Here is a 10,703-nt window from a genome sequence, read left to right as displayed (position 1 = left end):
GCACAGGAGTGCACAGGGAAGGGCCCTGCCCCCGTCTGGCCTCATGAGACGAGAGAGCCCACGAAAGGGTGATGATAGAATGGCTTCCTACATGTTAGCCTAGCAAACACGCTGTGGGGAGAATGTTCTCGAGGGTTCAGCAGGCACAGACCGCAGAGTCTGTACAGGACGTGGGGGCACTGAAGTCCAGTAGTGGGGGCTGGGGGAGCTGAAGCTGGGTGCGGGGGCCGGGGTCAGAGCCAGAGGACCCTGGAAGCGGGAGGCCCACTCATCGGAAAAGACTGCAGGAGGAGATGAGTGCTGGTGAGTCAGCAGCGCTGCAGGGCGTGCGATGTTGGTGCTGGGTGAAAATGCCCTGAAGAGGTCACGATGATGGGAGAGGCAGACGCGTTCCCGGTTGTTAGGAGATCGAGGCCTGTGGCTGCAGAGACAGGATATGTGGGCGCGTTAATGGGCAGCTCAGCCAGCCACTGGGAGGGGGTGGCACGCGGGGCAGAAGCGTGGCGTGTGCGGGGCACAACACGGGGGGCGGGTCTGCAGAAAATGCGGCACGGAGCTGCAGTTTCACCCTGAGCTTGAAGAATCTCGGTTTAGACAATTAATAGATGACAGTGGTAGTAAGGACAATAAAAGCTCTTAGTTCTCAGAAAAGCCTGGGAGAAAAGTCAGGTGCGGAGCGCCCTGCAGGTGCCTGGCTGGCGCTCAGACACGCGGCTGCAGCGCCCAGGGTGAGCAGCGAGTGCGGCAGAGGCAGGTGGGAGGTGTGTCTGACCCCGCAGGCTGCGTCCCTGTTGTGCCCTGCCGCCTCCTCTGCATCACTCGGTTCGGCTCTCCCGTTTGTCAGCGAGAATGGCCACAGGAACGTTCCACGTGGAAGAAGCAGAATTAGGACTCTGAGAAACGTCTGTTGAGTAGACTTTTTAAAATTGAAACGGCATCGTTTGCTTATGTTTTGCCCCGCACTGGGTTCAGCCTGCTCAAGGCAAAGGGCCTTCCGGGGCTCAGTGTGGGAGGAGGCCGACCTGAAAAGCGTAAAATCCAGGCAGCCAAGTGGGCAGACGCAGAGCCAGCGTCCTGAGCGAGGTCAGCGGCAGATCACAGAGATGACAGCGGAGAGCCAGGCGCCTCACCTTGAGAGGAAGCCTCGTCTCCCAAAAGGGAAAGGCAAACCCACTGTCGGAGCTGGGTTGGGAGCGATGTGTGTCCAGAGACTGCCTCTGGAGCATGTTGCCGTGCTGGTGCGGGAGGGTCCCGGGACAGAACCTGGAGTAGCCTCTGGGTCAGGATGCCCACGGTGGGGTGGGGGCATGGCCTTCGGACAGAGAAGTGCGTTACTAAACCCACTGAGGTGGTGAAGAGAGAGACACGATTTCAGCCACGGGAGTTGCCTTGCTTGGAGCTCTCAGGCTTCCTGGATGGTAGGACACTTGCCCTCGGTCCTAGCCCAGAGGCCAGCAGCCGGCAGGCATGCCGGGAGTGTCCAAAGGCCTGGGGGTGGAACGGACTAGGAATTGGTGAACACGGACTCCACACCAGGCATTGAGTTTATGCACTTGTGACACTTGACCTCGCTGGAGCATGCTGTGCCTGTGTGCAGACGGGACCTGCAGCCTTAGGTGAGCGCCTGGGAGAGTTGGCGCTGAACGCAGACCCCGGAGTCTCTGCCCCTGCGCGGGGAGGCGGAGATTCAGGGACAGGCTTCAGAGCCCGCTGGTGGGAGGGAGACAGGCTGGGTCTGCGTCCGCAGCAGGAACGGACAAGTGTGAAGGGTCCGCAGAAGCCGGTGCAAGAACCTCCTTTGGGGCGTAGCCTAGTTCATTAATAGTGTGAAAGTTACGGTTCAGCCTCATTAATCCAGTGAGAATTCCCCAGGAGACTTGTTTCCTGCACGTTTCTTCAGGACAGAGGGGCCACTGGGAGGGGTCCTGCAGCTGTCATGAGCTCTGGCTTCTGCGTGTCAGAGTCCAGTCCCTGACATGGTCACATCTCCTCTTCTTTGTCCCATGGTGCCCTCCTCTTCCTTGTCTTCCAGCTAGCTCTGCGGCTGGCCAGCAGCACGTACAGAGATTGCACCTGTCCCTCTGGCCCAATGAGTATGACTTACGTGTCAGCATGTTTCTTGAGGTCAGTTCACATGAGAGGAAAAATTCCTGCCACGGGCTCACCACCAGGCCCACAGGTAATCGTGGGGGTCTCCTGTCCCTGCCCTGCTTGCATATGGCGTGCAAAACTCACTGTTCTGTGCTTAAAGTTGCTTTTGGCAGACCCTCAGAGGGATCCCCAAGATGTTGAGATCTCTTGCCATAAGCACCTTGGCCCCTCTATGTCTGAAGGCCAAGGGCACCTGTCAGAGGAAGGTCACTTGGAGTTCGGGTACGGCCAAGAGCGAGACTGGACTACTGTGTGGCGGTCTGAGTGTTGGGAGGGCATGGGGCAGCCCCACCGCTGCGTGAGCTCGGCAAGTGCCTCACCTCCGCAAGCCTCAGTTTCCTCACCTCAAGACACGTTTAAAACCGAGGTTAGACTGGTGCCGAGCTGACAGGCTCGCTGGGAGGAATAAGCGAACAGGGCCTGGCACAGAGCAGTCAGGATCCGGGCTACTGAGAAACAGCCATTCCAGGGCACTGCAAGGGAACAGGGAAAAGGCCGCGCCTGCACACACCTCGAGACACTTTGGGAACATGATGGGCTGGGGGCTGAGTGGAGCCGCACCAGCAAGGGGGGGCAGTTTCCACTCCCCACCCCTTCTTCAGAGCCACACAGAAAGCAGGTCGCCCGGGCCTGAGCGTCAGGCTAGCAGGGCAGGCCGCTCCGGCTCCGCCCGGCTCGGCAGGTGTGGGCCAGAGGTGGTGCTGAGGGCCCTGGCCGTGCTGGTGACAGGTGTCAGCAGTCAGGACAAGGCTTGGTGGCAGCATCCCAGATCCTGGGGGTGTCGGTGGCTGGTGTCAGTGTCGGAACTGGACCCTCCGTATGGCAGTGACCACTGCTAACCTGTGGGGACTTGTGTTCCCGAGCACGCCCTGTGCCGTTACCTTAGGTACTTTGTTCTGCTTTCCTGCGATGTTTACAGAACAACTTAGATGATTTGGGGGGTGGGGGGGTGAGGCAGCAAATTAAACTACGAACCTCATGAGGGAAGTGTTTAGTGTTTGTATTTAATGTAAAATGGAAGGAATTGAAATTACCACGGAAGGACACAGTTGACAACTATTCTGCTCCGTGAAGTCACACCGTGGTTACTCCAGGCGGCAAGCTTCTCGCAGGTGTCAATGTCAGCGCTACCCGGAGGTAGGAGGTACCGCTGGGTCCACTTAGGTTTTGTGATTAGCATCGTCATCTTTCACTCTGGCACTGTTTGTAATGTGTGAAGACTTTTTCTGCCTAACTAGATTGCTCCAGGTTAGTTTCCTGTAGGCATCCACGCACTCCCTATTTCTAAGTAAACCTTTAGTAGCACACAAAGTCCATCCGTGATACATTAAAAACTTGTATTAATAGTTACTGCTTCTACCTACCATATGAGAGTATTGTGAGTATATAAAATATTTCAAAAAACACTAAGTTTTGCAAAAAAAAGTGTAATATAAACTTAAGGCATATCATTTTTAATAGCAGAGTTTGACTTTTTTTCCTGTGTGATCGCATGTTCCTGTTTGCTCACTCTGTTCCGGGTGCTTATAAGCAGGATGTGAAGTTTCTTCCAAAGTGGACAGCATGCCGCCCAGCCAGGACCGGGGGCGTCTTACGGGAGCTGAGGGTGCCCTGTGAGACACGGCAGGCAGGGACGCCTGGGGGTCCGGCAGACCCTCCAGGTCTGTTTTCATAGTAACACTGAGATGCTGTTCCTCTCTCCTGCGAGCCCCGGGCCACAGTGACCTGTGAAGGCACAGGACTGATCGCCACCGGCGTGAGAGTGAGCCCACTGCTTGTCTCTCAGTTGTTTTAGAAAATATTTTTATTAAAAATATGTTAACATAATGGATTTATTGTTGACATGTAATATATTAATATTTAAAGTCAGTTTAAATTTCTGATAAGGTTAACATAATAGGTAGAGGCCACAGAAACAGAAGCTCTTTGGGGTCATAAGTAATTTGGTCTTAAGATGGTGTGTGTTTCCCACTGCTAAACTTGACTAGCTTAAAAAAAGAAAAAAAGAGATGGTGTATGTTATGTGTGTTATGCACTGTATTTTTACAATAAAGCAAGCTAATATTATTAAGATAGTCATAAAAAAGAGGAAATATATTTACTCGTCATTAAGTGGAAGTGGATTGTCATAAAGGCCTTCTTCCCCATCATCTCCACATTGAATAGGCCGGGGAGGAGGGGGAAGAGGCGGGGGTGGTCTTGCTGTCTCAGGGGCGGCAGAGGGAGGAGAAAATCCAGAAATGAGGGGACTCTCACAGCGCACACCCATGTTGTTCAAGGGTCAGTTGTATTTGGTTTTGCTTACTTGATCTTTTGACTCAAATCAGCTTATTTGAGATGGTAAATTTAGTAACTTCAGATGAAATATAATCATGTATTTTAGAAATCAACTCTTATAATCTGGTGAATCCAAAAATATGGTTCTGATAAGTCGATTTCAGTATTCTAGTGTTCACTTTTTACTATTTAATATATAAATAGTTGTCACCATTGTGTTCTGGGCATGTCATGCAAAATCCCATATAAATTATATGTTACATTTGACTATGTTTCTTGACTCAAATCACTTTTCAGGCACATCCCCTATTCTAAAGTTAAACTTGGCTATCTTCTCCAAGTGTGATTTCCTTGCTGGTAACTGTCACCAAGTCCACCAAATAGAATGTGTAACAGATTCTTTAACAGCCACTGCGCTGACCGAGGGCCAGCGACAAATGCCGTCTTCCCACATTCCTTTCCAGGCCCCAGCCAATCTTTCTAACTTCCAGTGTACAAGGGGCTGAAGATTTCAAGTAGCAGAGGGAGCTGGGCAGGGGACCAGTGACGCTGTCACTTGGTGCTTTCATCAGAGTCCAGACTGAAGAGCCCCGTCAGAAGTGGTCACTCCTCCACCTCTTCTGGGGCAGCAGCCCACCTCGAGGTACTACAGCTCCTCGGCCTTCACTGATGGCCACGTTTGTTCTTGGGCTTCCAGGGGAGACAGGGAGGAGCAGTTGCCCTTCCTGCCTGGCCTGGGGACAAAGTAGCAGGTACCCGGCAGTCACTGTTCTGCCTCTCAAGGGTCAGGCAGACTTACAGCTCCCCAAGTCTCCAGGCATCTGGGCTGGGACAAGCTGTCCAGGGGGACCTGGAGAATCCCAGTTCCGAGTCTGATCAGGCATGTGCATCAGTCTGATAAACTCTCACTTTCTCTTCTTGGCTTACAAATGCCCGAATCTCTACTAGTTTAGTGGGGAGGGCGTCACTTAATCCAGTCACCACTATCAACAGACTTTTTCCTTGTCTTCTTTAGTGTAGTAGATCCCACCTGGCTTTGGACTCACACGTGGGGACTGAGTCCCATCTCCTCCACCCCTTAGAGTTGTGCCATGTTTGGTCCGTGCCTCCCCTCTGCGAACCCCCGTGTCCCAGTGGGGTGGAGAGGGTGATGGAAGTTGGAGCGAGCGTGGCACAGTGCTCTCCCATCAGTATTCATCAGCTATTATCAGACCACCAGCCCCCCTCACCCCCAAATGGTCATTACTTCCGAAGCATCCTGAGAGTTAGGAAATGAGAAGGAGAAAGGATTCCATCAGCCCAGCAATTTTGCACGCTACCAACCGAGACAAGCTTTTGAACTGTGGGGGTCCATACTCAAATATTGGGTTGTCCAGCTGTTTGTTGATTTTTCTCTGTAGCTCCCTTTCCAGCTGTGCCCCCAGAAGTGGTATTTGACACCTTCCCCACCCTAGTCCTCCCACATCACCCTCTCTTCCAGTCCCCCACTCTCCTAGCACAGGCCTGTCTACCTGCTGCCACCTTTGACATACATACCTCTTCCCGCCCCACCTAGACGTTATGAAACCTGGGATGAAACCATGTTTGCTTTCAGTATCGTATGGCCGCAGCTGTCAGGCATATTAACAGCCTGAGCCCAGGGCAGAGGCAGGCCGGGCCCTGCCCCCACCTGGCCCAGGTCCTGGCAGGGAGGGTGAGCTGGGAGGCTCGCTTTGCATGGTTTATGGAGAATATGTAAATGTGCCCGGTGGTTTGGGAGGTGCTGGTAGAGATTATGGGGCCTTAACCTTTCCCCCCACCCTAAGCACTGCTGAGAAATGTTTCTGGCCAGTCTATCTGTCCTATCCAGTTCCCCTGAGGCCACCAACAGCCAAGTGGGGGAGGTGGGGGGGGGTGATGCTGTCCCAATGTGACTGTCAGCTCAGGGCACCGTTTCGTTTACCCAAATCTGAATATGCTTTGGAGCTAACCTGGGGCCATAACCATCACACAACCTGGCTGTGTTCCCAGGTTAGCCCTGAAAAGCGAATCTGATGGAAAAGTATTTTGTGGCTTCTAAACAACTGATGATCATCCTTAAGTAACGCAGGGGCTGCTTATATGAAAGTTTGACCTTTGATGTATTGCTTTGTAATTGTTCAATCAAGTATTCATTTACTCAACAAACATTTGAATATTTAACACACATAACAAGTGTCTACAACTAGAATGTAAGTTGGCAGTAAAAATTAGTCTCATTTGGAATCACTGCTATGGCGATCAATATTGCTTTGTTCACAGTAATTGCTCAATAAAAGGACTTAATGTCTAGCATTCCCTAAGTCATCATCATTATATAACTGAAACTGAACTATTTTTGCCCATTCATAGGTAGAAAACTGGGTTTTTAATTTTAAACTGACTCTGTAAGGAGCGGCACTGGCGGCGTGTGAGATCCCTGCAAGGTCTTTCCCACCTCCGGCCGCACAGCCAGATTTACCGCAGTTTCTTCCCCGCATGTCAAAAGCACTGGGAGGTTATAAACGCTTTTCTTTCTACCGTGCACAGCCTTCACCTATGCTCCGGGCACAGCCGGCTCCCCAGGGGGCTGCCCCCGCCCCAGAGAACCTCCCGCCACGGGAGAGCCAGCTGGGGGAGCTGGTGCCCGGCTTCCGCCCTCCCCGCCGCTGTCCTGGCACTTGCATGCAACAGTCGGTCGTGACACCAGCCCGGCGGGGCCCGGGCTTGGCAGGCCGCGTCCTCAGCCAACGCGCTCGGCTCCTCCTCCCGCCGCCCGGCCAACCCCGCGCTGCTCGGTCGAGTGGACCGGGCGGCGCCCGGACGCGCCCGCAGTCGGACGGCTGAGGCGGTGCCCGCAGGGTCCAGCCCCGGGAGCACGCGAGTTGGGGGGAGCCCCCGGCCCCAGGAGGGGAAAAGGGTGGAGGACGCCTTCGCTTGAAGTCCCGGGTTTGGGCGCGGAGATGTGAGGATGCCAGAGATGCTGCGGCTGGACGCAGGTGGGTGTGGAGGGAGCCGGGGGCCGACCCTCAGCGACGGATGGGGACGGCGCTGGGCGCGGCAGGGAACCGGGCTCCGCGCACGGTGACTGAGACCCCGCCTCTCCTTCCAGGTACCCGCTGACCCGCCTGCTCCGCTGCACCATGCCTTTCCCGCCCGTGCCGCCGCCGCCCGCCCCGGTCCCAGGGGTCCCCGCCGCGCGCCAGCCCCGGAGGCCCAGCGCGCAGCCCGCGCCCTCGCCGCCCGCCGCCGCTGGGGAGAAGAAGAGGAGGTCCCCCGAGAGGCCCGAGGTGCTTTTCTCCAGCTCCTGGCCCTCAGCCACCCTGAAGAGGCCGCCAGCCCGGCGCGGCCCCGGCCCGGGCAGGACTCAGCCGCCCGCCCCTCCGCGCGCCCCGCCCCAGGCCTCGCCCGGCCGTGCGCGGGCTCCGGCCACGTGCGCCACGCCCCGGCCAGCCGGCTCTGGCCACACCCCGGCGAGGGCCGCCTGCGCGGGGACCTCCGCGGCGATTGGGGCCACCGCCTTGGGGACCTCGGCGCCTGCAGGGGCCGGGCCGGACGACGCCGTGCGCTTCTCCTTGAGCCTTACCCCCGAGGCTGTCCTGGTCATCCAGAGGCGCCACCTGGAGAAGCAGCTGCTGGCGCGGCCCCGTAGGCCCTTCCCCTCGCCCTCGGCCGACCCGCGGCGCCTGCTGGCTCCCTGTCCACTAGCCAGGGCCGCCAGCCCGCGGAGGGGCGGCGCTGCCAGCAGCCGCGACGCATCCCCGGCCGCGGGCATTGGCCGCCGACCGTCGCGATTCCCGCTGCTGCCCGGAGGCCTGCAGGCCCCCGAGCCCGGCCCCCGGCCCGCCGACCTGCGCCCGGTGCTCAAGGTGTCGCTGCTCAACGAGCGGCACAAGTACGACGACGTGGAGTACGAGGAGGAGACCGAGGCCCTGGACGAGGGCCTGGTGCGCAAGTGCACCGAGTGGCTGCGCGGCGTGGAGTCGGCTGCCGCCGCGAGGGACCGGGCCGGACGCCTGGGCGCGCTGCCTCACCTGAGCACGCTGTGAGCCGGGACAGGGCTGGCCTGACACCCGCCCCCACCTCCGGACCGCGCTCCACCCACCTGGGGCTCTCGTGGGAGATGCACGTCCCTGTCTGGCCGCCGTCCCTCCTCCTGGGCCGAAGAGGCCTGGGTGGCACGCAGGGAGCCTGTCTTGCCCACCTGCTGCGCACCGCACAGCCCGCCTTTCCCTCACCCACGCCTATGGTTTCTCCCCGGAAGTCCGCCTCTGAGCGCCCACAGGTGTCCTTGCTTCTCGTGGGGGAGTAAGCAGCTGTGAAAATGCCTCTCAGCTGCCCACCCCATTGTGTGTTTCGTCCCAAAGACCCTCTGCCTGGGGCGGGCCTGCCCAGGCCGCATCTGCACCCCTGCGCTGAGCGCAAGCGATGGTCGCCAGGGTGGCCACCTGCTGCAGGACTGAGACGTGGTGCTACGTTTATGATTTCCTCCAAGTCAGAAAAATGTTGGGGGTATTGGAAAGCCTGGAAACTCAAAGTTAACCCAATTTCCAGTATCCAAAGAGGAGGGGTAATAGTCACCAGGTAACTAGTGGAACCCTGGTAAAAGAGCGCTTCGATGGAAACACTGCTCTGTTGTTACACAGCAGGTGACTCCTCGCGGGCTTTGGCTCTGCGTGCTGAGTGCGCACACACGCCGTGCACACTCACACATACACACATGGCCACACGCAGGCCCACAAAAGCTCACACCCAAGCACTCACACACGCACACACACACACACACATGCACACTCGCAAGTCCCCCAAGCAGTGTTGGGAATTGTTCTCAACGGCTGGATTAAGGCGGGAGCAGGAGTGAGGGTGGCTTTTGTTAAAAATCATCATCGTTATTCGAAGTGCTCCCAGAATATCTTTTGGTGACCGAATGGAGAGGGGAAGTGCTCCAACCTGCAACCTGTCCCCCGCCCCCCATCTACCTGAGAGGAGAGGGGAAGGCCCAGCCAGGTGAGGGTGGGGGAGCTGGTGTTTGTTTTTGGTATTTTTAATCACTGTGAAAATCAGTGATACAATGGCTTTGTACAGCTGTATATAGTAATGCAAATTTTTCTATTTATTATTTGAATAATGAATAAACTCTGCCTTTTAGTAACCATACCCTTTCCCCACTAACTGGAGGCCGATTTCTAGGTATTTCTTCCGTGCATCTGGGTGTATTTAACTCTTAAGGATGAGAGTGAGATAAAATATAATAATCAGATACGACTGGTTACAGAAGAGTATTACCTCAAATTTTGACTTATTTTGTAAAAGTCAATGACTAGTTTAATGTTTAACTTGTTAGAAATTAATATGTCAAGTCTTAATTATATTTTAAATTGAGGCCTTACTTTTTTAAAAAAACAATTTTGTATTTTTTCTTGTAGAGATCTTTGTTCTAATCTCTCCAGTTCTAGACACAAATTTAGTTGGATATGGAACATTCCATTCAGCAGGAGCTAGATCAGCCGCTACATGAACTGCAGAGACAAAAACCCCACCCACTGAATAACTTCCTTTTCTGACCCCTGTCTGAGTTGGGAGGTAGTGTTCTCTTTTACTTCAAATGGATATATTAATAACAGAGGGGCAGAGTTAGCCCTGCTTGCCAAAGTGGCTGTAAACGCTCCTGTCCCCACCCCACTGCACCCCACCCAAGATGACCCTTGCAGAGCTCGGTCCTGGGTGGGGCACGGGGTCCGCAGGCCGGAGGGCAGGTCAGGAGTGGGCTGACTCTGCCCAAAGGTGGGCAGCGGCACAGCGTGGTCCCATCTCGCACTTAATGCAGATACAGATGCCCAGACTCTGCCCTTGGTGATGGTAACAACAAAAACATTTTGAAGACTTTCCTGGTGGCATCCAAAGGGACAGAAAGCATGAAGCATCCTTCTGTCTTCCAGGCCTGAGCCTCTGTGGCAGTGCGTGGGTCTGTCTCTGCACCTGTGTGTCTACCCGTGTGTACCTGTGCGTACCTGTGCGCCCCATCTGCTGCTTTGCTGGGATTCCCTTTCCTCCCCCCCCTCCCTGTCCTCCAGGTTCCTCACCCCCATCCCCCTTTCTTAACTGCCCACAATACAAAACTAAGCACATTTTTCTAATTTGTGTTTGTTAACTAGAGTTTGTGTGCCTTGCTCTTCATTTTAAAAGCAGATGAGTAAGACGTTTATATTTCCCTGATTAGTGAACCTCAATGAAAAACACAAAAAAAGGTTATACACATGACACACATCTGTTCATTG

At 55.2% G+C, this 10,703-nt stretch overlaps 1 protein-coding gene across 1 annotated transcript; it reads left to right on the top strand.

Annotated features, from left to right (window-relative positions):
* The first annotated feature begins 7,568 nt into the window (after nt 1–7,568).
* PRR18 (proline rich 18) lies at nt 7,569–8,474 on the top strand. The gene has a single exon (XM_069487671.1). The coding sequence runs from the start codon at nt 7,569–7,571 to the stop codon at nt 8,472–8,474; it is 906 nt and encodes a 301-aa protein (XP_069343772.1).
* The last annotated feature ends 2,229 nt before the right edge of the window (nt 8,475–10,703 follow it).

Source organism: Eulemur rufifrons, chromosome 15, assembly GCF_041146395.1.
Source record: "Eulemur rufifrons isolate Redbay chromosome 15, OSU_ERuf_1, whole genome shotgun sequence".
NCBI lineage: Eukaryota > Metazoa > Chordata > Mammalia > Primates > Lemuridae > Eulemur > Eulemur rufifrons.
Note: the sequence above shows the minus strand (reverse complement) of the source record. Positions and strands in the feature narration are given on the sequence as shown.

Excerpts from the sequence above, each read along its gene's own strand:
- PRR18 (XM_069487671.1), top strand. The coding sequence starts at position 7,569 with ATGCCTTTCCCGCCCGTGCCGCCGCCGCCCGCCCCGGTCCCAGGGGTC.